Consider the following 26,406-nt stretch of genomic DNA (forward strand, 5'->3'; position numbering starts at 1 on the left):
GAGCACAGGATGGCTGCAGGGAGACTTGGGGTCAGGTGTATGCACCGACAGGATGAAGAACTGCTGAGGAACAAAGTGTTGGCTCTAGTTTGTAAAATTTGGAGATAAACAGGAACAATACAAACAGAAACACAGCTGGTTAAAAACAGGAGAAACAGGACAAGACAGACCCTAAAGACTGTATGTAGACTCCTTGAGGGGCAGGAACCATATTTATAGCTTGGTTCTGATTAGCTGGACATTGCCAAGTTCTGGGCTAATCACTGGCAAGATTTCAAGCCATGGGCAGTTAATTACCTCAAAAAGTCCTAAAAGAACTGAATTGAAATTAAGAAAGAAAGAGATAACTTTCTAATTAGATTACTAAATTCTAGAAGAGTCTGCTAGAATACAGGTTACAGAATGTTTTTACTTGAAAAACCACTGGTTCTATTTAGAAGTAACAATGGCTCCAGGCTAGGGACTAAATTAATCTCTTGAGTTTCCTTTTTGTTCTAGAAATATACTAATAAAAGTATAGCTGGGATTTACTTTAAAATAATCTGGTAGAGATAGGGAGGTAGGAGAAAGAAATATAGATGAAATAAAATTGGTCATATATTGATAAAGCTGGGAGCTCATGTGATTTCCTCTACTTTTGCGTACATTTGAAAATTTCTCCAGTGAAAAGGGTGGTTGGGAGGGAAAGAAGCAAGAATGAGGATTCCCAAAGCAGCTCTTGGAGGGAATCTCTAAGAGACTACCAAGACAAGTTAGAAATGTCAAGTAGCTAACTGGGAAAAAGGTCAAGTCACACAAAGCCTCCTCTAGCTTTCTTTAGGACATTAAACCGGAGTCTGGAGTTTGAAAGGACACATCAAGATCCTATATAAAGAGGCACCCTGGAGGAGTGTCATAGAGCCCCAGGAGAGGCCTGGTCAGAAGGCGAGTGCCTCGAGTCCCTGCAGGCTTACCTGGTACCTCTGACTCTGGATCCTGGGGAGAGACAGTACAACCATCTTCCAGGCAAACATTTCCTGATACAGCTTGTATCTGCACTCCTCAATTGGCGGATTCAAATAGATGACCTGATTGGTTATTCTTAGCTCGTGAACGACATTCTGTGAAAGAAACGTTTCATTTTTTACTCAGCAATCTATTTCTATAAAACAGTTTTGATACTTAACACCTTCTCTCCCTAAATTACTAAACTACTTAAGTCTGGACCACAAAGTCTGTCACTGGATTATTAGAAGTGGTCTTGTATTAATAATTTCACGTTGTCATTTGTGCTCCCAACAAAGACCATAAAAGTCAGAGGGGAGGTGCTGCCTCCCTCTGGGTCCCTAATGCCCAGGTGCTGAACACACAACAGGTACCCAAAAAAGCCCTGTCTGATCTGACTGCATACATATGGATCTCGTTATAATATCCTCGGGACCTGAGACACCAGCGCCCGGCCTCTTTTTCATTTTTTTAAGACTTCTTTTTGGCTGAGTGCGGTGTCTCACGCCTGTAATCCTAGCACTCTGGAAGGCCGAGGCGGGCGGATTGCTCGAGGTCAGGAGTTTGAAACCAGCCTGAGCAAGAGTGAGACCCCGTCTCTACTATAAATAGAAAGAAACTAACTGCACAACAAATATATATAGAAAAAATTAGCCGGGCATGGTGGCGCATGCCTGTAGTCCCAGCTACTCGGGAGGCTGAGGCAGAAGGATCGCTTAAGCCCAGGAGTTTGAGGTTGCTGTGAGCTAGGCTGACGCCATGGCACTCATTCTAGCCTAGGCAACAAAGCGAGACTCTGTCTCAAAAGAAAAAAAAAAAAAAAAGACTTCTTTTTTTTTGTCATTATTTTAGACTTAGAGGAGAGTTACAAAGAAAGTACAAGAAGTTTCACATACCCTTCACCACCTTTCTCTAATGCTAACATCTTACATAGCGCAATCATGAAAACACCTGACACAATTCCATTAACTAAAATGTAGACTTCAGGCCGGGCGCTGTGGCTCACGCCTGTAATCCTAGCTCTTGGGAGGCCGAGGCGGGCGGATTGCTCAAGGTCAGGAGTTCGAAACCAGCCTGAGCAAGAGCGAGACCCCGTCTCTACTATAAATAGAAAGAAATTAATTGGCCAACTGATATATATATAAAAAAAAAATTAGCCGGGCATGGTGGCGCATGCCTGTAGTCCCAGCTACCCGGGAGGCTGAGGCAGAAGGATCACTCGAGCCCAGGAGTTTGAGGTTGCTGTGAGCTAGGCTGACGCCACGGCACTCACTCTAGCCTGGGCAACAAAGCGAGACTCTGTCTCAAAAAAAAAAAAAAAAAAAAAAAAAAATGTAGACTTCAGCCAGGTTCCCAGGATTTAATCCAAGATACTACATTACATTTAGCTGTCACATCTCCTTAATCCCTTCAAATCTGTGACATTTTTTCAGTTTTTCCTAGTCTTTCATGACCCTGACACTCTGGAAGAGTATTGGGCAGGTGGTCTGTAGACTGACCCTCACTCTGCGTGTGTATGATGTTTCTGTCATGTTTAGAAGGAGACTGAAGATCCTGGGAGACAGACCACAGTGCCCTTTCACCACATGATCTCAGAGGGTCACACAATACACCATCTCAATGGTGATGCTAATCTTTACAACCTGGGTAAGGTGTCTGTCCGGTTCTCTGCTATAAAGTGACTTTTTCATAGGTACTTCCTACAGGGAGAATTTATATGACTTACTCGCAAGTAAAACGCCATAGGCAATACTCACTTTGATTTTTGGCTCTCCACCAGGCTTGTGACTGACTTGTGGGGCATCCGTATCCATGTCAACTTCTGCTTTATCTTCAGCTTGTCCAAGAAGAACCTGGGTCCAAGCTCTTAGGCCAGCTTGTAGACGAACGCCCAGTATTCTTTCAATCTACAGAGAAAGTAGTGTCAGAGAACTGTGTTTCTTCTGAAAGTCAGCTCACAAAGTATGAGAATTAGAAAGAGCAATAGGTGTTTCAGGTCAAAGATAAAAGTTACTAACTACAATCCTACATCTCTTAATTCTCAGTCTCACTTCGTCACCTCCTCCCGTCTTGGGTAACTGGTCACAGTTAGGCTGACTGAGTTCTCTACCTTTGGGCTAACTGAATCACCAAGCTTTCCAACTTGTAAGTGTCAAGGAAACTAATACAAATGCAGTCTTCTCTCTGATCTAGAATGACACTAGTAAATTTCCTACAAATAGGATGTCTGTAAGCCTTTGCCAACAGTCTGCCTTAGGCCACAAACAACCATCCTGGGAAGTTGGTGAGGGCGGCTGGACAAGAACCAGGGGCTTTCAGACCATCTTTGGGTTCAGGAAAGTGGGGTTTGTTAACTTTCACGGTTAGCACCCCATTATGTGGATATACTGCAACTTACTTTTCCACTTGAAAAGAGAAAAGAAAAAAAAACCACAAAAAGCTCAGGAACTGACGGAGCACAACATGTAACATCTGCTATAAAATTTCCTCCTAAGGTGTGCACGTGGGCGCGCGCGCACACACACACACACACACACACACACACACACACACACACACACACACTCTCCACCTCCACCCCACCCCACCCCTCCCCAGGGCTGGGCCATGGTTCTCTACACCAGGAATAAGAGTATTCTGTGGCTGGGGACTCCTTTCTAAACCTAGTGGCGGGGCAGGGTCATCAGGAGGACCCTGGAGGGCCAGGGAAGGGCCCATCATGAGAGGAGCAGGCAAGGGCAAACAGAAGTTGTCAAATATCCAGCAAAGAAAGGGACCACTCCCTCCTCCCTCACACCTTGCTGCTTCCAACTTGACCCTGGCTTGAGTACCGATGTGTAGGACCACAGTTCAGTTCTACCATTAGTTAAATGGGGTTCTGGAGTGGAACTGGCCTAACACAGATAGGGTTTTCTTTTTTCTAAGGAAAAACCCTTCTCAGTGATGATAAACTTACTGAACAGGGTCCACTCTTACGTCAGCAGGAGAATCAAACAAACCCTAGCCCTCACCTCCATGTCAAGCTTGTTGACCCAGATGGGCAGGTTGGAGTAGGAGTGCAGATTCAAGTCGTCCACCGCTTTCTGGACTCTGTTCAGGATCTCTGAGAAAGTCTTGTGATCATACATACAGGTTTCCAAGGAACGGACTTCCAGGTCTATCTTTTCTTCAATAATCAGCAGATCGTCCACCTGAAGGAAAGAATATATGATATTTAAAACATCGATTCACTCTGTTCCTTTACTTTTACATACTTTCTTTTCAGGTAATTAACAAATCCTCAAGGCAGAGAAGTCCTTCCATAAATAGCTGTGAACGCTGACCCCCACCCCCATGTCCTCACGGTGGGAAGGGGATGTAGGGAACACTATCGGTTTCCTTCCCCTTGAATAAGGGGAGTCCTGCTTGTGGGAGGGGCGGCCTCTGATGGCAAGTCTGGGAAAAGGAAATAAACCTGCTCCTCTCAGCCTGGGAGCCAGCCTTGCTGGAGCACGTGCTCTGGCCTCCTGCTAGAGACTGGTAAGACATCTAAGTCTGGGTGCGCCGTGAGCAAGGGCCCCTGGCTGCAGATGAGAGCCATGCTCTCCATTCCCCTGTACCGTAACATGGCTCTCATGTTGCTCTGTCAGACGCCAATGTCTTCAGCTCTCCACTGGTCTCTAAACTCGGGGTGTCACGTACTGGCTCCCCGAAGCCCCAGCACCATCAACGCCAAGGTGAGCAAGATGGTTCCTTCTCCCCCTCAGCTGACAGGCCTTATGCTGTATCAATTACGCATGCCTGTGTAGGAGAACTAACATTTAAACTGCATAATTCAGGGGGGAGTGGGGCATGGGCAACATACATAACCTTAACACTTGTACCCCCATAACACGCTAAAAAAATAAATTAAAAAGAATAATAATAAAAAAATAAACTGCATCATTCATTACCAGGACACTTAAGGATTAAATTAAAGCACACCTTTTCTTGGAAGTTGAAGACAGTCTCTGCCAGGCGCTGTACGTATGGATCGAGTTTGTAGGACTCCCACACCAGTGCAATGCCTTCTCCAATCAAGGCCTGCACTTCCTTCTTCAAGCCAGCTACCAACAGTGAAATGGTGTTCCGCTCCTCCACCTTCTCACAGGTCCTCTCGTAAGTACGGACACTTTCGATCAGCGAGATGGCAAACGGGTAGAGCTGGTTTGCTTGATGAGCCTTGTTCACGATCGCCAGGGGGACCCGGAAACCAAGCCACTTGAGGTTTCGGACTTCTTTTGAAAGTGTGATGATCTCAGGAAGAAAGTTAACTTTCAGTTTAAGGACGTTTCCAGTTCGGCCTCGAACCCGAGTACTTTCGATGGTAAAAATGCGCCCCGAGACGCCCAGGTTGCGCTGCTGCACCTTCCTCGCCCAGTCATCGAAGATTTCTTGTGTGTTGAGCTTCATGCGGAAGCTGTCTCCATCCTGCTTCAGCTTCTGCCCTTCCACGTGGTTCTCCCAGCCCTTGCCAAGGACGTCCTCCACGCGCTTCATGTAGGCAGTCAGCTGCCTGTCAATCTGCTTAGCCCAGATGATAGACCCCGACACAGGGGGCAAGTCACGGACATGACTCATCTTGCAAGCCTGGCTTTGTGGGTACTGGACCTTGAACTTGTCGTGGAGAGATTCGATATCGTCTTTCACACGCTGGATCAGCTGGGTCTGGTATTCACGAATGGCCCCACGGATGTGAGGCCTGACAAAGAGCGCGTTGAACCTGGAGAAAATCCTGAACATCTCGTTGGCATTCTTGGCTGTGCCGAGTTGATCTCGAAGGCGAGCGGTGATCCGGGTCTCCACTCTGTCAATCCTCTCGTCGTATCTCTTCATTGCAGCTTCCCAGGCCTCTGTGCCTTCTTTGGAAACATCCAGCCCGTCTACTTCCTTGACATTCTCATACGCAAGGTTTACTTCCTCAATAGCATTCGCATCAGCAGCATCAAAGAGAACCTCGGCTACTTTCATATCTTGGGGTTCAGGTACCTCTCCTTGATTCTGTTGCGCAACTGCTGTGACCTAAAAAAGAAAGATTTGTAACAAAGAAGTGTTTAAAAATAGTATTTTGTTATACATACCACACAAAAACTACCAGTCAGCAATACAGGTTTTTAAACATTTAGTCAAACATTTTATAACCACAACTCAATAAAGCCAAGTAAAATACCTTAGAGTATAATTTAACTCTGTACTATAAAGGTTTTCTGACAACGTAATTATTGGACAAGATTTTTTTAAAGTTAGAAAAGAATTGGTGAAGAAGAGAGAATGATAAATTCAGAAGAGAAAAAAGCATGTACAAGGAAAAGGAGTCATTTCATTCTTTAATAAATCTCAGGCATATGCAATTATTATCCATATTTTACAGATGGGGACTCTGAGAAAAAGAGATTAAATAATGTGTTCTAGTGACATAGTAAATGGAGGTATTAGGATTTAAAACCCAGGAAGTAGCCTGAGCAAGAGTGAGACCCCATCTCTATTAAAAATAGAAAAAATTACCCAGGCATGGTGGCATGTGCCCGTATGGGTCCCAAATACTCTGGAGGCTGAGACAAGAGAATCACTTGAGCTCAGGAGTCTGAGCTTACAGTGAGCTATGATGACACTACTGTACCCTAGCCAGGGTTATGGAGTGAGATCCTGTCTTTATCAATCAATTAAAACCCAGGAAGTCTGGCTCTAGGTTTCACACAAGACAAGAGTAGGGATGGACAGAGAATATTAAAGATTTGGATTGAAACAATATAATACAGAATCACTAGCTCTCAACCCTTTGCACTCGCTTTTTTCTCAATTCCTTTATTCTACTCAGTATTTGATTTTTAAATACCCCAGATTTTACAAAGCACGGCAGTAGAATAAAAAACCGGAGTTTCTTTTCATACAAACTTATTTATTTGGATTTTTTAATATTTCAAATTATTGATACATTCAAGGAGTATTTTTAATCTCTATAATTTTTGCTAACTGTGTTGAGTCACACTCGACATCTGAGTGCAAAGGGTTAAAGATGACAGAGACAAGACAAAAATGGAGATAAAGAGGTACTCAGCAGTGCAAAATAGGAAGAAGTAGTTAAATCTTAAAAAACAAAAGGCATTCAAACAATGCCTGTACACATTTTTAGAAGGCAGATCATACCTGTGGCCTTAGGACCCTGACGATGACAGCTCTCAGCTGTTCATGCTGGCGTCTAAATTTCCTCATCTGGTCAAGGCGAGCCTGAAGCTTCCTGTGAGCAGGGTTGATACGCCACACCATCTTCAGATTTTCCTCCCTTTTTCTTTTGACAATGTCTCTCAGCAACACCTGAAGTTTCTCATACTCATCATCCCAAGTCTGAAAAACTTCAAAGCAAGCTACCATAACCTAAGATATAAGAAAGGAAGCTTGTTATTAAAATATATTCTCATCTTAATGCCTTGAGGTTGGTCTTCTAATACATTAACACTTACTTTTTCAAATTCTTCATAAGCAACATGCATCAATTTTCTAGTGCCCAACACTTTGAGTAATTGAGAACTCAAGTCTCTTGAAATTGCCTCCACCAAACGCAGTGCCCTCTGAATGGGATATTTTGTGTTTCGGATTTTTCTCAAATGGGTGAAAATTGCAACAAGTGCCTGCCTTATTTTGTCCAGCTCCGTGGCAGACAGCAAATCATTCAGAGGGAAATCTTTCATCAGAGGATTGTAGTCATTCACAGTTTCTAGAGCCTGTTTTAGACCTATATTAACAGAGAAATAGTTAATGATTTTCACATAAAATAATAAGTAAACTATGTCATTACGATGGAATATTTCGATGTTGCAAAAGATCTAGTGACATGGAAACTTTATGATATTGAAAAAAAGGACATATTATCAATAGGGTAACCCTAGTGTGGTCCCATTTTTGCTGTTCTAAGAGTCCGGGTCAACTCACACACTCCAAAGGCTGTGAGTGGCAGCTTCATAGATTTTGTCTTTTTTGGTTTTCTATATTATCTAAATATTCTACCAATAACAAGTTTAGAAAAACAAAAATTTTATCCTTGAGAACACTAAAATTTAAAGTTTATACCCAACTTCACGTCAGCTGAATGTGTTACTATGGACATGGAATCACAAAAGCACTTGGGTCCTAGTCTATGTCTTGACTTCCTCTGGCATAAGATCAAAAAAAGTATTAGGAAAGAAAGAAAGGTTTCGGGGGTGTTAAAAAAAAAATGAAGGTATACATTTCAGCACAGTGAATGCTCAGCCAATGTGTGCAATGTGATCAAAGTAACTGGAAGATTTCTACTTGGAATTTACTCTAACGTTTAAAATGTGGGCACCACACTTTTTTGAAAGGGGGGAGGGACAATATATGACAACTATTGCAGTCTTAAGTACTTACTCTAACATGTCTCTTGAGTGCATAGAGTTGTTCAGAAATGCCTAACAATTAATACTGCCTGGTATTCAAATATTTGTGTGCTTAGTGCGTGCTAATGCAACATCATTCACACTGTTCCCCACTCAGAAAACTAAATTTATTTTGACCACTTGTCAGAATAGGGAGGAAGACAGAAGAGACAAGAAGGGGGCAGGTAAAAAGAGGAAGAGAAAGCAGGACTGACCGGCTTTCCCGCCACAGCCCTCTGGGCAAATAACTTCTGCTTAACTTGAACCAGCTTCCCACCTGGACTGTCAAAAGCACTCTTGACTGCATCCCCAAAAGCACAGCCCACTCAAGGAGCCACGCCGTTGGGGGACAGGAGGGAGATGCCCAGGCGCACTATACTCATGCCCAGAAACTGTTTTATGTTCCCAAAACCTCTGAAGGGAAGGTAGGTATGTGGGCAAGTAATTTTCATTACCTAGAATTGAGGGAAAGATGAGATGTGATGCAAGAGAGGAAGCAAATACAATAGTACATCTATTAGTCTTTAGCTAAATTATCAAATAAGCTCTCACAGAAGCCAAATCAATAACTGACTGATCAGATTATTAATTCTAGTTGTTACCTGTGTCAGTGTCAAAACTGACGGTGGCATGGAAGCGCTTGCCGTGTTTCAAGATATCCAGAGTCAGGAGAACTTCTGGGCTCTCTCGTTTTTCCTGGATGCGGTATAATGCACGTTCCAAGTTTAGCCAAAAACTAATTTCCTGTAAGGCAGTTCCAGATGCAGGATCTCGATCGAGTTTGGTCACCTTTGAAGATAAAATGACATCTAAGGGTATTCACTACTTAAACAAAGGTAAAAGTATGATTAACACATGCATTACAAGTTAATTTTTATATTTCAAGTACATTTCCTTCCCTGTAAATAAATCAAAAGTGGTTTAATGTGACATTAAAGGTATGAGACTGCTGAGATAAATGCTGTACAGGGGTAATATTTAAACAATCTCAAATTCTACCCTGACCATTCTACCCAGACCAGTGCTAGTCCCACATTGAGCATTCCCAGGACCAAGAGGAAATATCACTAAGTTATCACAGAATTTGTCTCACTGACAAAAACTTGATCCGTCTTCCCATAGATATTAAAGAATAACACCTTTTACATGTAACTTTCAATACCGTGCTCTTACTTTTTGAATTTCTCGGATCCAGCGGTTAACTCCAGATTGTAACTGATTGAGAAAAGTTGGGTCTTCAACCTTATCTCCAAAGTCTGTAACTTTTGGCTTTTCTCCACGTTCATAACACTGTTTTGCAACATTTGTAATAATTGGATGAATTGGTAGGCTGATCTCTGGAATCTCAATATTCTGCTGCAAGTGAAGGAGTCCCATTTCAAGTTCTGCAATCTTTTTTTCAACTGAAGGAGCCATTTTATCACCATCCCTAAAAAGATATGAAATACCTCAAAATTAAGGCACTGCTGGTCTCCAAAGAGATTCTATTATTTCAGGTCTGTCAAATATTAATAATGTACATATTTATTGATGCAAAGATTTATATCCTATTGGTTTACTAGCTTTACCCCTCCGATTCCGGAGTTTTACATCATCTTCCACACTATCTTGTGAACATGAAGTAAAATATGATATTCAAACCACAGAAAGAAAAAAGGTGTTTACCTGTCTGCTTTGCCAGACTCTCTGATATAGGACTTAAAAAAAGGAGCCACTGCATTGCTAATGAAAGAGTGCAGCGTTTCATAGGGCGAGTCTTCGCTGAGTGTGAGCACTCGGAGTTGAGAAGATACGGGTTTGTCTGCATCAATTACAGGAGTACGTTTGATGAAGGCCAAGCTAAAAAGAAAGCAAAAAAAGAAATTAAAACAAAGAGTCTCATGCCTAATTCATCCTATTAATTTAAAAATCATATTAAGAATAGACTAAATTTTTGCTTTTCTAATAGCAACATGTACTGTTTGTCTTTCTTTACTCACTATGTGAGAACTATTGAATCAAGGTTACGGTTGTAGCATGTGACCATGAAACTAAGAAAAGTTAACTTGTCTCATATGTCGGTTTAATGAATAATCTTGGCCTAAAACTAACCTGCCTTAGCAACTGCAAGCTGCAAGCCATGAAGGACCCAGATCTTATACTAATTTGTACCATTTATTTATTGCACTAAGTCATATATCAGCTTCAGTAAACAAAAGTCCTTCATAGGTTGAAGTGGCAAGAGGGCATTCCAGGCTCTCCTTAGCCCGACTTTAGCCAATTCTTCCAGTTTCACCTCTTGGTATGCACCCTCTTCCCCACCCTGAAACAACACTTAAACTAGATGTCCCATTACCTAAACATGTGCTTTGTGTCTTTGCTTAAGAAATCCATATTCATCTGCTCAAATTATGACCCTCAAAACTCATTTCCAGAGTGACCTCTTAATAGGCTTTCCGTAATCAGAAGCAATCTCTCCAATCTCTATGCTTCCATGGTATTTTGGCAACTATTGGTTGTGTACCTGACAATCTTCCTCCCAAAGACCATAAGCTTCTCGGGAATAGGAACCAGGTTTTATTTCTTTGTATATCACTCTGTATCTACTGCCATTCCTTGCAAATAACAGGTACTCAAAGTTGGTTAAATTAATGACTTCAAACAATTGATAATGTTTTAATTTTCCAGTTCCCAGGTCAGTACTTTACTTTACACAATACTTTATATTCCTCTAAAAAGTCAATGAAGCTTTCTGATGTGACACATTGACAAGGAACAAAGTCATATCAGTATTCTTGCCGAAAACATATAACCCAAATCTAATCATGGAGAAACACCAGACAAACCTAACTAAGGAATGTTCCATAAAACCACTGGTTTGTATTTGTAAAAAATGTCAATGTCATAAAAGGTAGAGAAAGGCTGAATTACTACTCCCAATTAAAGAAATTAGAAAGACAGGAAAACTAAAGGCAAAGTGTGATCCTGGATTGGATTATGAATCAGGGGAAATTGCCATAAAGGGCATTATTCAGACAATTTGAAAATATACTATAATTAGAGAATATTATAGCAATATTACATTTCCTGAATTTGATACCTGTACTGAGGTTATGAATGAGAATGTCTTTGTTCTTCGGAAATATACACTGAAGTATTTTAGGGATAAAGGGACATGATGTCTATAATCAAACTGTCAAATGATTCGGGGGCAATGATAATGTAAAAGTGGCAAATGTTAACAAGTGCTATCTGGGAGTTCTATATACTGTTTGTGCAACTCTTTTGTAACTTTGAAATTAACTCAAGAAGTTTTAAGAAAAAGACCAACAAAGAATCAAATATAACACTCACATATTTAAATTTGGATATGTCTACTGGCATATAAATTGGTACGGCCTTTCTGGAAGGTGGGAAATCTGATAGCATGTATTAAAAACCATAACGATGCTTTGCATATGAACTAGTAATGCTATCTTTAGGATTTATAGAAAAAAGAATCAAACCTGTATATGTTTACTAGTTATTTGTAATAATGAAAAATCAGATGTACATTCATCACTCAGTACCATCAGTGGAAAGGTTCCGGGACTCCCCTGAGATACCAAAATCTGAACATGCTTAAGTTCCTTATATAAAATGGCACAGTATTTGCATATAATCTGTGCACATCCCCCTGAATCCTTTAGATCATCTCTAGATTGCTTATAATGCCCAAGACCATGTGAATGCTACATAAATACTTGTTACACTGTATTTGTTTTATTTGTATTGTAATTTTTATTGTTTTTTTCCCCCAAATATTTTCTAACCGTGGTTGAATGTGCAGAAGCAGAACCCTCAGATAAAGAGGGCCAACTGTAATCTGAGAGAATTATTAGGTATGTTAAGTACATTATAGCTCAAACATAAGGTGGGTGCTATGACAATTAAAAGAAAAATATTTCAGGATTTATATTGACTTAGAAATCTTCCTAATTTAAAGACATGAAATCAAAGATAAGATACTAAATTTGAAGAGCAGAAATATTTTGAGTGTTTTCTTAATGTGTTTGTCTGAGTCAATTAAGATTTACATTAATTCCCACAAATTTATAATCTGAGACATGGCATGTTCATACTACTCACCTATTGGACTTAACTCCATAATGAATGTCTATGTTGATGTTATAGGAAATGAATTCTTTTTCTTCTTCTCCTTCATCACCAACATCCTCTATAAATCATAATAAATACTGCATCAAATTCATATCAATATTTCCATTTTATCATTTATCAACTGCTTAGAGAATGATAATCCTCACCACCACCTCCCTGACATTTAAACCCCTATGTGACGTGACACTCCCTATTTTTCCCTTCCTACCCATTTCTTCTGACTTCTGACTCGGTCACTTATTTGCCGTGTGATCTTGGGCAAGGTGGTTAATTCTCTGCACTTCCACTTCCTTGTCTGGAAACAGAGTGGTGCTGCGCGCCTGGGGGTTGCTGGAAGGATGACCAAGTTGACACATGTGAAGTGCTGGAGCGGGGCCTGGCCTGGGGGGTGCTAGCTCGTGCTGGCCATGGCCAAGTAATCACCATCCCATCCCGGGAGTCTCGTCCCCTGTGCTCCAGACACAGAAGTCACTTTCCACCCCTGCTCTCAAGCATATTCTGCTCACTCAGCACAGAGTATGGGACAGGCATTTTACTAAGCACTTTATGTATACCATACATTTACCCCTGGCGGTAGGCATGACTATTATTATCCTTGTTTCCAGGTAAAGATTATAAGTAAATTGCTCATAGACACTCGACTGGAAAGCAACAAAGTGAGAATTGGAAAGTCTGTGATTCCAAAGTCCAAGCCCCTCACCGGTACGCAGCATGGCCTGTGTTATGCAAGGCTGGTCCCAGGGCAAACCCCAGTCAAGAAAAGGGCTCCGAGGCAACACCCCCAGGATCACTGAGAGGCGTTCCTGCAGCTTTCCCTCTGCTGTCACAGCACTTGTCAGAGTCTGCTCTGGGTCTGATTTACGAATGCCCCTTCCTCCCTGACTCTGTGTGAGCTCTCAGAAGGCAGGGTCCATGCTAGACTCCACAGAGCACAACACTTTGCACACAGCAGTCATTTTAAAAAACTTACTGGAATTTAGTAAGATAGCCTTAAGATACATGTGAACCAAATTTCTAAATAATTAAAAAAATCAAAATTAAAAAACTAAAATAAAAAATTTGTAACAACAGAAAACAATCCAAACCACTACCGATAGTACTAATTCACCAAGTACCTAAAGGTTCTAGTCAAATGATCTTTGCAATGATTTACTGTACAAAATGTGTTAGCAAAAATTACAATCTGTGAATTAATCTAACCTGCTTGTTTTATATGCATGGTTCACCTTCACTTTTAAGTTATGATGGAATCGAAAAGGCAGTAGCTTCAACAGTTAGAAAACCTGGGATCAAGTCCTATTGCTTAGAAGCCCAGGTACTTTGGGAAAGTAATTTTTCTTCCGATGTACTTTAAATCAGTGAGATGTAAAAATGGGTGGTGGAAAAGGGGTAGAATATTGAGTTAAGTGGTCTATAAGGTTTTTTTTTTTGAGACAGAGTCTCACTTTATTGCCCAGGCTAGAGTGAGTGCCGTGGCGTCAGTCTAGCTCACAGCAACCTCAAACTCCTGGCTCAAGCAATCCTCCTGCCTCAGCCTCCCAAGTAGCTGGGACTACAGGCATTCGCCACCATGCCCGGCTAATTTTTTGTATATATATATTAGTTGGCCAATTAATTTCTTTCTATTTATAGTAGAGACGGGGTCTCGCTCTTGCTCAGGCTGGTTTCGAACTCCTGACCTCGAGCAATCCACCCGCCTCGGCCTCCCAGAGAGCTAGGATTACAGGCGTGAGCCACCGTGCCCGGCCTATAAGGTTTTTTTAAGCACTAAAAACTATGAAATCTGGCTGTATAGAGCCTGAGCAAAAGCTATTATTTGCTTTGATAGTTTTCAGATGAGACAAATATATAAAACTCACACTAAAGAACATAAGATATTAGTATATTTATCCAGAAGACAAAAATTCTTCCAAATTATTGTTTTTGGTAAAATTTTAGGTAAAGAGAAGGAGTAGGTGGCAGAACATTCTAGTATGCCAGGTACTTCCTATTTTTTAAAATGACTATTAAAAAACCCTAAATCAATCAATCAATTTTTCTAACAACTCAAATGTGGGTAGTTATATCCCAAGAGAAATCATACTGCCTGAAATCAGCCATGCACAACCATACATTATGACTACAATCTGTAAAATACAAACAGGGATAAAAAGCATAAAGAAATACTCCCAAACTGAAATAGTTGTCAGGGTGGTGAGATTGTGAAATATTTTCTCCCTCAATTATCTGAATGTTCCATAATACTGTTTTATGATTTATATAAAATGTCATCAAAATAACACCCACACAATATAGAAAAGTCACATTCTATAATCACCAAAAGAAATAATTAGAGACGGGGTCTCACTATATTGCTCAGGCTGGTCTCAAACTCCTGCGCTCAAGCAATTCTCCCACCTCAGCCTCCCAAGTAGCTGGGATTACAGGTGCACAGCTATGGTATGTTAACTTGGAATCATTTCTTCCCCCCTAGATAAAGACTCATCCATGTATACAAATGAAATCACACAGGAAACCTGCAGTCTGGACATGGCATCTCAGCACGTTGCCTGCACTTCCTAATGCAAACAGAGTTAAGGAACTAGGCATCATTCCAAGTGATGAGTCACAGCTATGTGGCAAATGCTCCAGTTCTGCACTAGGACTACTGCAATGCAGCAGAACGCTGCTTTGGCTAAGGAAGGCACACCCAATGACATAATCCTCAGTGGTAACGCAAATAGATATTCCCCACTGCTTTGTTAAATTCTAACTTCTAATGACAATAATTTGTGGAAGTCATTACTTATCAGTCATAGAATACATTTTGGATTAGTCTTTTTATGCATATTCTCTATAAATAGAGAGACCAAATGAAGTCTGTATTTATATAATGGGAGTAGGTTTGACTCTTATTTATAGATACACAACTTATGACATTGTTATATAAACTGCTATCAAACAATTTGAGCTTTTTGCCTCTCTATAAATTACATCTCTGTAAATTATTAAATTTTCCAAACAATAATTTGACATTTTACTTCTACAGAAGCTTTTTAAAAAATTGTTCAGAGGAGGAAAGATACTTGATTGTTAATTTTTAATAACAAGGAGGCTATTGATTCTGTTGTATTTAGAAGCTTAAATACAAACACAATCTGCATGTTTTATTAGGTAATATCACTTTCGGTAAAGTTTGAATCAGTTTCCTGCTGTTTGATAAAGTTATTGGTAAATACAGCTAGCGCATAACAGTCAAAGACTCAAAGTACCAGCACAGAGAGAACTGGGCCTGCCTCATGAGTCCCTTCGCTGCAAGCTATGCTGACACACATTGCAATGACTTGCGGACACTTGGGTTAACTCCGGAGAATTTACTGACTTTCTGGAGATGTTCAGAATGGCATTTAGCACTGATCTGTGCATACTTCTACTGAAAGACTAGTTTAATGTATGTATTTTGCGCTACTAGTAATTCGTATCATTACACTGTGAATAAGGTGAGCATATGTCTTACCTAATGGAATATAAAAAAGGTGCCAAGTTCCATTACCTTAAGAATTATACCGCCCTCTCCGGTACGGACCTGCATGCTTCCTCGGGGTCTGGTGAGCAGCGGTCAGGGAAAGGGCAGAGCACACTGGCGGGGTGGGTGAGGAGGCCGCTGGCTCTTGCGCCTGGTCCTCCCCTCACTCACGCTTCCCTCCCGACTCTTTCCCAGCCGCAGAGCGTGTCTCTTCTCCACCTTGAGGGCGAAGCCACTCATTTCCTGTGGCCCACATACTCTTATCAAATTACTGGTTATGTGCTCTTGGTTCTCTTTATCTTCTTCTTTCCCTTTTGAAATCTAAAACATACTAATACTGCATTATTTTGTCTGATCACTATCATCCATGTCCCCGCCCACTTCTCTCAGGTGGTTGTTTCAGTTTTCCCCTTTCTCATCTCTGGTGCTTTCTCTTGTCGCCCGGACGCCTGCCCTCTTGTCCTCCTGATGAGCCACGACCACTCCCTGCTCTGGTGCAAGTGTAAGAACACGGAGACAGTCTGAACTTTCTCCTAACCCACAGACTTCCCTTGTAACACCAGCAGGAGTATGAAGGGAGCATTAAACTCCATATAACACTTGTATATTACATACAGTCACGTGGAGTTCATTTCGATTATTTCCATCAAAGAAGAGAATAAAAAAACTAATAAGTTATTAATACCTAACGTAAGACTTAGTAGTTTTTAAGTTAATACTAATTCAAAAGAAATAACTGATCTAAAATAGACTAAAACCAACACTCTCAGGCCGGGCGCAGTGGCTCATGCCTGTAATCCTAGCACTCTGGGAGGCCGAGGCGGGAGGATGGTTTGAGCTCAGGAGTTTGAGACCAGCCTGAGCAAGAGTGAGACCACCCAAAAATAGCCGGGCATGGTGGTGCATGTCCCAGCTACTCAGGAGACTGAGGCAGAAGGATCCCTTGAGTCCAGGAATTTAAGGTTGCTGTGAGCTAGGCTGACACCATAGCACTCTAGCCAGGGCAACAGAGTGAGACTGTCTTGAAAAAAACAAAAACATAAAAACCACTCTCATTTTAATGGATACCAAGGAACTACAAGGAGATTAGATTTTAGGTTTCAGAATCCTCTCAGAACATCCTTTTCCTAACTGGGTCTTAAAATCCTGGGGTTTTGGTTTCCTCATTCATGAAAGACAAGGGCTGGACTGAACCTCCCTTGCTACTCCCAACCTGACATTCTATGATGTTGATAAACAACTTCTATCCATCTTCACTTTTTTTTTTAAGAGATAGGGTCTCGCTATGTTGCCCAGGCTAGAGTGCAGTGGCTATTCACAGGTGTGATCATAGCACATAATAGCCTTAAATTCCTGGGTTCAAATAATCCTCCTACCTCAGCCTCCTGAGTGGCTGGTACTGCAGGCGTGTGCCACAGTGCTTGGCTCATCTTTAATGTTTAGAAAGAAGTGATTCTGTTTTCCCTTTGCTGTACATAAATTTCATTTACTATCCTACACTGTACATTCAAATTTATCTTGCTGCAGACTGGTTTGTCCTATGCAACGGTCCCCAACCTTTTTGGCACCAGGGACGGTTTTCATGGAAGACAATTTTACCAGGGACCAGGGAGGAGAAGGATGGTTTGGGGATGATTCAAATGCATTACATCTATTGTGCACTTGATTTCTATTATTATTCCATTGTAACATATAATGAAATAATTATACAACTTACCGTAGGTTGGAGACCCCTGCTAGGGCCCCACCTACAGTGTGACGGCATAAGATGGTGAGAATCAGGTTGGTGGACTCCTTCCTAGTGCTACAAGACAGTACAGTTTTACAGAAAATCCATCCTGTTAATCATTTTATTAACCATTTGGGATGGGCTAAGCAAAGGCCAGAAATAAATACTATACTTTTTATTCATCAGTCTACTACATTCCTTCATCCTTTAGGAAAATTAAATCCTCAGAAAAATAATTTTTATAAACCTACAAAACACTCCCTATAAAACTATCCACACCACTACATCTCTATGAAGTTCAGTACAATAAATAGCTCTAGATTTCTTTCACACCATGTCTGCACTACTGAAGAGGAGGTGAAACCCCCAACTTACCTACCTCAGGAAAAATAATAATTCCAACCTTAAGCATTCACCACAGCCACTAAGTTTGACCATAAGGCAAGTGCCAAGCCTAAGAAACTTGAGTGTAAAAGAAAAAAACCAAAAAGCCACACTCATGCAAACAAACCAAGCAACTCAGCACCTGGTCCCAGCTTGGCCACTCCCAAGCTGGAGAAGTGCAGACAAGTCATGGAACTGTCAGCCCAGCAGCTAAGAACGGAAGCACGCCGATCTTGTTCCTGTCTCCACCATAGGAAGGTACCACCCAACCTCTCACGGGAATAAAACATAACGGAAAAAAATGCACTTCAAGTAAAAAGTGCTATAGAAATGTCAGCAACATTTTAAAATCCCTAGTTCAGTAACGAGCACCTATTTTGTCACATTTTTATAAGTATACTACAAAGACGGTAATTTCCTACAGGCCAGCAATTACAGAAAGGACATTTCTCTTTTCAAAATGAGGAGCTGTAACCTAACGTTCCCTTTCCCATCAATTCTTCAATTTTTCACTATCCAAATGAACCGCTAAATTTACAACCTTGAGTGATGCTGGGTTTTTTATTATTATTATTATTATTTTTATACACAGTCTTGTTCTGCTGCCCCAGCTAGAATGAAGTGGCAGGATCACAGCTCACTGCAGCCTCAAAGTCCTGGGCTCACGTGATCCTCCTGCCTCAGTCTCCCAGTAGCTGGGACTACAGGCATGCACCACCACTCTCAGTTAGTTTTTCTTATTTTTTATAGAGACAGGGTCTTGCCTGGGGTGGTCTCAAACTCCTGGGCTCAAGCAGTCTTCCCGCTTTAGCCTTCCAAAATGCTGGGAGTACAGCTTTGAGCCACCATGTCCGGACAAGTAATGCAACGCTGTACTTCAACAAAAGTTTACAGCTAGCGGAGTGTGGCTATGTATATAACTTTATATAAAAATGCTTCTATATTCAATTATAAGCATTTGGAAACTTCTTTCCATTAAAAAAAAAAAGAAGAGGATAAAATAAAAGCTAAAGCAATTTCTCTTGTTCATTAAATAAATTATATGTCTTCATTGGTGGTAGTCTTTTTTTTTGAGACATGATCTCGCTCCATTGCCCAGGCTGGAGTGCAGTGTCATCATCATAGCTCACCCCAAGCTCAAACTCTTGGGCTCAAGTGATCCTCTTGCCTCAGCCTCCAGAGGCGCACGCCACCATACCCAGCTAATTTTTCTATTTTTTGTAGAGACAGGGTCTTGTCATTTTGTTCAAGCTGGTTTTGAACTCCTGAGCTCAAGCAACCCTCCTGCCTCAGCCTCCCAAAAGTGCTAAAATTACAGACAGGCGTGAGCCACCATGCCTAGCTAGGAGGTAGTCTTTATTTAAACAATTCAGATCTGTTTTCTAAATTAACACAAGCCTACCTTTTCAGTGGTCACACATATTTGATTAAATGTACAAATGCCGAGGCTAACTCATAAAAAACACACAGAAGAAACCCCTCCTACCAAGGGTCCTGGGTCTGTATTTGTATCTACATTGTCCTTGCGTAGACAGGATGCTATTAAGACCAATGAGACCACATATCATAAACTTGGATTAATTTTTAAATCTTTCCTTAGATTTTCGTAAGTGAAAATCAAATTATAGACAGGTTGAAATGCTAGAAACACTTTGGGTATTTTTATAAATACAAGAATGAGGTAGGATTTCAGTTTCAAATAATCTCATTCCTTATTCAACTTTCAAAAGTGCAAGTCATTCTGCAGCCAAGATTTGGATGCCTGAATATTCGTTCTGCTGAAAAGAAGGAAATGTACCCATAAAGACACAGAGATGATTGCACTAGACAGTGTACTACAGAAATATACCCCCCCAATAACTTTAGTAAAGCTCAATTCTAAGATGTCTGAGAAAAGTTAATTACTGATGATCACTTTAGAAGCAAAGAATAAAACTTAATTTTTTTCACAAAAAGAAATTGTGAACCAAGGCAAAAAAAAAAATCACTGATTTCAATACATAAGCTGTGCAATAAAAACATGATAAAGAATCAGCCATGGTCAAACTACTCAAAATAAAATAATTTAAAAAATCCAGCCTAAAATTGTATAAAATACATGCACTGAAAAAGACCAGAAACACATACACCAAAATGCTGACCGTGGTTATATCTGGGTCAAAGGATTCCAAATGATTTTTATTTTATTTGTATAAATTCCCTATCACGGATATATATGTTTTTGGAAAAAAGAGTAGATGAGTTAAAAAAAATTTTTAAGCACTTGTGGTTTCCATGCAGGAATATATAACCCCAAATGTATAACAGCAAACAACCCTAAACAACATCGACACTCTAAAGACGCCTGAATGGTTTATTTGCTGTGAACATTCCATGCAGATCTAAGAAAAATACTCCTCTGTACTTCCCTAACCTCTGGCAGACTCCAAGGCTACAGTGAAGCATCTTCTGAGTAAGAATAGCCTTTGAAAGAAACAAACTATCAGAAAGAAACACAAGTGCGTGTGTTGAGGACTGGGCAGACAGCACAGGTTCTCTTAGTGGCAGAACCATTCTTGTTTTTTTTGTTTGTTTGTTTTTTTAATTATAATAAGCTTACCTGCAAACATTTCCAGACAACCCCTATTCCCTAGGTGCTAACCGTAAAACCTACTTGGAATCATCCCTGGGTTCCTAGGTGGACCCGCCACACCCATACATAGGGTCCTCAATACTGACTACAAAGTGACTTTAAAGAATCAACGAGAAACCCTCCCTGCAGGCTCGCTCCAGAGGGCTCAAGATGAGTCTAGCCTTGCTCTGAAGAGGTCACTATTTGAGGAGATAGCAGGAATATGCAAACCTTTTGCCTCCTCCCCCCAGTAAGTGCTTAACCTGAATCTTTTTTAAAAAAAATCTGTAAAAATCAGACTCAAATATCACAGTGCTATCACTACAATCATAAGCATCACACGAATATCGATTAGAAGGGACGATGAGTGCAAACAAGCAGCAAAACTGGAAACTGAGCTGTCGAGTCTAGTCTAAGGACCAAGATTAGCTCAGCAGGACTTGGAGTGAGTCACTTCACGTGTGCCTCAGTTTCCTCACACGTACACTCGGGAGATACACCCACTCCGGAAGGGTGCTGCGAGGACCGACATGGAGACCTACACCAGAGCACCACGTACGACGGGGATGGCGGCGGCCGGCAGAGGCGGGCACCGCCCTCCTGCGGGCCTCGGGCCCGGATCCCACCCGGCGGGGAGGGACGCCCGCCCGCCACGGCCCGCCCCAGGGCGCCGCGGGTCCGCCCCACACGGCCCGCCCCAGGGCGCCGCGGGTCCGCCCCACACGGCCCCGAGCCGGCGCGGCCGCAAAGCGAAAGCGAGCGGCCATGTGACCGCGGGGGCAGGACGGCCTCCGCCCGCGCCGGCCCGGGACCGTCTCCGCCCAGCTCGGCCATCTTGAGCGGCCGCGCACACAAAGCGGCCCATTGTTCGGGCGGCGACACGGGCGCCCTCGCGCGCCGCGGCCGGCCGGCGGTGGGTGTGGCAGGGAGGCCGGGCGCGGCGGCCGTGGGCCCGGCGGCGGCTGCGTGAGGCCGGCCGCGGGGCTCCCCGCCGAGCGCCTGCGAACGCCGGGAGCTCCCCCGCCCCACGGGGCGTGCGGCCGCGGGCCGGCCCGCGCGGTGTCCGCCGCCCGCAGGACCCGGACAGCCCCCGCCCGCGGCGCTCGGCCCGGCGCGCACCTTTGAGGGTGGAGCGCTCCACCAGCACGGTGTGGACCTGCGGGTCCGAGAGGAACTTGCGCATCTGCTCCAGGGCGCTCTTCTCCTCCAGCGCCGCCTCCAGCGCGGCGGGCGCCTCGCCGCCGTCCTCCAGCAGCAGCGGCACCAGCTTGCGCAGGTGCTTCTGCAGCACCGACACGTCGGCCACGTTCTGCACGGCCGACACCTCCAGGCCGGCCGAGCCGTCCTCGCCGCCGCCGCCGGGCTCCGACATGGCGCCGCGCTCGGGGCCCGCGGGCAGCGCTCAGGGCCGACTCTGCGCGCGAGCGAGCGGGCGAGAGAAACGGGCGCCGGAAGCCGGGCCGTCCGCTAGCCCACGGAGGACTGAGAGAGCGGGGGCCGGCTCCGCCCCGACGCAGCCCCGCCCGCCAGTCCGCCGGCCGCAGCCGCCGGCGCCCACTCGCGCCAGCGTCACGACGTCGCGCATGCGCGGGCCGGGCCCGGCCGGGCGCCGCCGCGCGGCCTTCTGGGACTTGTAGTCCGGCGCGGGGCGGGGCCCGCAGTCCCAGCGCGGTCGGCCCCGGAGAGGTGCGGACTTCGCCTGTGCCGGGTCGGCGCCGGCCTCAGGGGCCTGTTCACTGCTGTGGACGCAGCGAGTGGCCCAGAGCCCGAGAAACTCCGTAAACAGCGGACAAGTGATGTTAATGACAGGAGCTAATTTATATTGGTGTGTTGGGCACTTAGCCTGCGTTCGCCCCTTGAATGAATGAATGACCACGTGCTAAGTGCCAAAATACAGGCACAGTATCTGCCTTGTTAGATATTTATGGGGGAGCGAGACTATGTTTCGGAGGCGGAGGAGATGAGCAGCGTGCCCAGAAGCTGACCCTGCTGGGCTGGAAAGGGAGGGGTTCCTGGCAGAGGAGCGAGCCTCTGCCAAGGCAGAGTGGCCTGGGGCTGGGCGCCGACTGCAGGGCTGCAGGGGCCGTTTGAGGTTAAGCCGAGAATGACACACCTGGGCGGGACGTAAAACCAAGCTGCCATGGGACCTACCTCCTACTGGCCAATCATTCCCCCCAAGGATTCTGAGGACCAGGAGGGAGACCTACATGAGAGCATCTTTTGAGCATCTTCCTGCAACAGTGAAGCTCCTCCAGCAGCCCAGAGCTGCTGTGGGCTTCAGCACCTGGGCCCTGCAAGGCAAGCCCTGGGCTGCCTGCTCACTAAGGTTCCCCCTCCTTCTGACTCACCTGGACTTCCACCCCTGCACCAAGACTACGTAAGGGCCAGAGTACAAGCTGCCCACATTTGTAGTTTAGAGATGGTAGTTTCTGCCAAGGGGTAGTAACTGGCCTTTGACAGTTTAAACTCATAACTTGCTTCTTAAATTGGGTGGAGGGAGGGAAGCCAAAGGCGTTTCTTAGTATCAAAGTGCATTGTCAGCTGAGTCCTGATTGGTGGAATGATGTTGGTATGATTCGATTCTCCCAAATCATCTTTGGAAAAACGTGAAACATACAATATGCTTATTCCTTGCTTAATTACCGGGCGCCAAACCCTAGGGGCTGCTGGAACAGGGAGACTAATCAGATGATTCTTGTCTTTAAGGAGCTTATGGAAGAGGGGACAGCTTAATACCTCATCCTCCTGCCTTCCATCAGACCACCATCCTGTGATATGCCCAAGCAGTTCTAATGATCTTCCAGGGGGAAAAAAAATAAATAAATGAAACAATTGCAATGAGCCTGTCCTATGATCATAATAGTAATGAATAATAACAACACATCACCAACAGCTAACACTAAGTGCTCACTTCATGCTACGCTAAGGGTTTCCCTTCATATATCCTTAGGGGCAGGAACAGGGACCAAGAGGAAAATATATTAGGTACAGGTCAGTGAACTCTGAATAGGCCACACAGCATCCGAGACTCAGAAACCCGCAGGGACCTGGCGGAGAAGCAGACTGCATGCTGGCTGCACCGTGAGTCAGCACCAGCCTGGGAGACAGCCACTCAGGCGTCGGAAGGATTCAAACATCTGCAACCGGGCCCGAAGCCAAGGGAACAAGACATCAGGTTCCAGATTTACAGCCCCATGTGATAGGCTCAAAACTAAAAGTGTTCATAATTTCTAAGGGGATGGAAATTGGGGGAACCTGAACAGTCAATATACAAGGATTCATACATCGACCAAACGTGCTTGCTTTTCTGTTCTCTAAAGATGTTTGTTGTATTTATCATATAATAAGAAGAATGATAAACATCCATTGGGTGCTTGCCGTACACGCGGTGCTGCACATTTTAAGCGCATCATTCCGGAGGCTGGCTAGGCTGCCCCAGGGCTGAAGGGTGAAGGGAGCTTTTTTCAAGGTGCCCCTTCTGCCTCCTGGCACAGGACTCTGGCCCCATCACACCCCAAGCTGACCCTGGGTTGGGGTGGGGCCCTCCACCCAAAACTCGGCCTCTCCCATGCCCCTGCTTGTGTGGCCCCTCAGCGTTCTCCTGTCGGTGGCAGTCTGCTTGCATTTGGCGGTGGGCAGGGAGTGCTGGAGAAAGAGTTTATTCTAAGTTGCTGTGGGATGATAGTGGCTGGTGGAGCACTTGTATTTTATCAGAAGGCGGTGATGAACTGTCTACGTGGGAGGGACTGTGTCCTTTCCCCACCTCTCTCTTTAAAATACCGGACGTGGTGGCCCCTCAAGTCCAAGGTGGTGCTCAGTGTCATCCCCACCCTTCCTCTCCAGCTCCCTCTCCCAACCCTTGGGCAGCACCAAGCCCTTCAGTGGAGCCCTGCGGGCCTGTCACCTTCGGGCCCTGCGCCCTTGTCTCCCTGGGAAGTCCGCGATGGGCTGGCCGACTCCTTCATTCATTCCGTAGGTTAACCACCCCACTTCTGGGAGCAGGGAGATCTAACCTCTCGGCATTCTCAGTGCCAGCAGGCCTGGACCCAAGCGGGCGCTGGCTAAGGGGTGTGAAGCCGATGCCTTGCCCCAGGAATGGTGCTAGCGGTGGCAGCAGCGGGGGAGCACCCGGAGCGGTTTGGGTTTGGACCTTCCTGGCTGCGGGGGTCCAGACCACACACCCTTCGGGCTGCCAGGGCGCTGCTGCAGGGCTGGGCTGGAGCTTCCCGGGGTTCACGGGCTGCACGACACTTTCCCGGGACAAGCGTTCCCACCCCCTTTTCTGTCCCTGTTTCTTGTCAAGCGAGCCTCAGGGCGGGGCTGGAACCGAAGCGGTTCCCGGCGGCGCGGAGGCCGGCAGGGTGGCGCGGCGCGGCGGGAGGGGACGCGCCCCGCGCGCACAGGACAGTCTCCTGGCGCCCTCTGGTGGCGAAGGGCAGGGCCACAAGGCGCAGTCTGCGTGCCGGCCACCCAGGTGGCACCCAGGTGGCACCGCCAGGCTCTCCGTGCCAACGTCACCTGGGTCGCTTGTCCAGGGTCACAGAGCAAGTAGTAACAGTGACCAGAAGGCCACTGCCCCTGGGGCAGACGTCAGCGAAGCCTGTCCCTAACTGCACCGACAGTTCGCACCAGGCTCTCCGGACCGCTGGATCTGGGGGGCTGCCCGCCGGGGACCCTCTGAGACCCCCGACGCTGCCCCGGCCCCCGTCTGGAGGCCCCTTCTCCTACCACAGACGGAGTCCCCGGCCAAGGCCGCTGCTCCCTGGGTGCTCTGGACCCGCCCCTCTCTGGGACATCACCTCTGAAATGCTCTCCTTCCTCCCAAATGTCCTCTCCCCCTCCTGAATTCTTTCCGACCTTCCCTAACCGCGTCCAGTCTTTAACAAGAGAAAAAAGAGGAACCCCTGCCACCCCTCCTGCTCGCACCTCGCCATCACTTTGCCGCCCTTCCCAGCAAAACCCCTGGAAAACCAGAGAGCCTGGGCCCTGCCTCTCGCTCCGCCTCCAGCGGCTCGGCTTTCCCACCCCCACGCTCCAGGGCAGGTGCTCTGGTCAAGGTCACCAGAGGCCTCCGTGGCCAGATCCAGTGACCAGTTCTCGGTGCTCGCTCGCCTGAGCACCTGCACAGCGCTGGCGCAGCGGGCGCTACCTCCCGCGGTGCTCGGTCACCTGCTCTCGGCAGCCCCGCGCTCCTGCCCCTCGCCACTGCAGCTCCTTCTCCGTCTCCCGCGCTAGGGACACTCCCTCCTCGGGCTCCCCCCGCCCCCAGTACAGCTGTGCCCTGCGGACGCCCGGCTCTGGAAGGTGTGTTCTGCTGCCCGGTGGAGTGTTCTGAAAAAAATGTCGATTAGGCCAAGTTGGTTGAAAATGTTGTTCAAGTCCTCTACATTCCCAATCGTCTACTATGCACTTGTTTTTATCGGTTATTGAGAGAGGGGCGTTGAAATCTCTGATTATAATTGTGGATTTATCTCTTTCTCCTTGCAAGTTGATACATTTTTGCTCTATTTTGAAGCTTTGGTGTTAGCTACACACACATGTATCACTGTTGTATCCTTGTCCTGAATTGACCTCTTTGCCATTTTGAAATGTTTCTCTTCATTTCTGTTGACATTATTTGCTCTAAAATCCACTTTGACATCCA

The 26,406-nt window shown here is 45.0% G+C and overlaps 1 protein-coding gene and 1 long non-coding RNA gene across 2 annotated transcripts in view; one reads left to right on the plus strand and one right to left on the minus strand.

The window, feature by feature from the left end:
* Positions 1-22,268, minus strand: part of DYNC1H1 (dynein cytoplasmic 1 heavy chain 1) — a 68,360-nt gene extending 46,092 nt beyond the window's left edge. Inside the window, exons 1-11 of the mRNA XM_076003711.1 lie at positions 21,882-22,268; positions 12,504-12,591; positions 10,062-10,235; positions 9,570-9,825; positions 8,999-9,185; positions 7,464-7,735; positions 7,150-7,377; positions 4,948-6,024; positions 3,996-4,175; positions 2,742-2,891; positions 954-1,100 (exon numbers count right to left, since the gene is read on the minus strand). Of these exons, the coding sequence (XP_075859826.1) occupies positions 954-1,100; positions 2,742-2,891; positions 3,996-4,175; positions 4,948-6,024; positions 7,150-7,377; positions 7,464-7,735; positions 8,999-9,185; positions 9,570-9,825; positions 10,062-10,235; positions 12,504-12,591; positions 21,882-22,134 (3,012 nt within the window). The 5' untranslated portion in view covers positions 22,135-22,268. The remainder of the gene's footprint in view (positions 1-953; positions 1,101-2,741; positions 2,892-3,995; positions 4,176-4,947; positions 6,025-7,149; positions 7,378-7,463; positions 7,736-8,998; positions 9,186-9,569; positions 9,826-10,061; positions 10,236-12,503; positions 12,592-21,881) is intronic.
* A 217-nt stretch (positions 22,269-22,485) lies between these two features.
* On the plus strand, positions 22,486-23,603 carry LOC105861069 (uncharacterized). Its single transcript, XR_001149362.2, has 2 exons — positions 22,486-23,139; positions 23,469-23,603. It is a non-coding gene; the product is annotated as an uncharacterized LOC105861069 (long non-coding RNA).
* The last annotated feature ends 2,803 nt before the right edge of the window (positions 23,604-26,406 follow it).

Source organism: Microcebus murinus, chromosome 6, assembly GCF_040939455.1.
Source record: "Microcebus murinus isolate Inina chromosome 6, M.murinus_Inina_mat1.0, whole genome shotgun sequence".
In the NCBI taxonomy this organism is placed as follows: Eukaryota; Metazoa; Chordata; class Mammalia; order Primates; family Cheirogaleidae; genus Microcebus; species Microcebus murinus.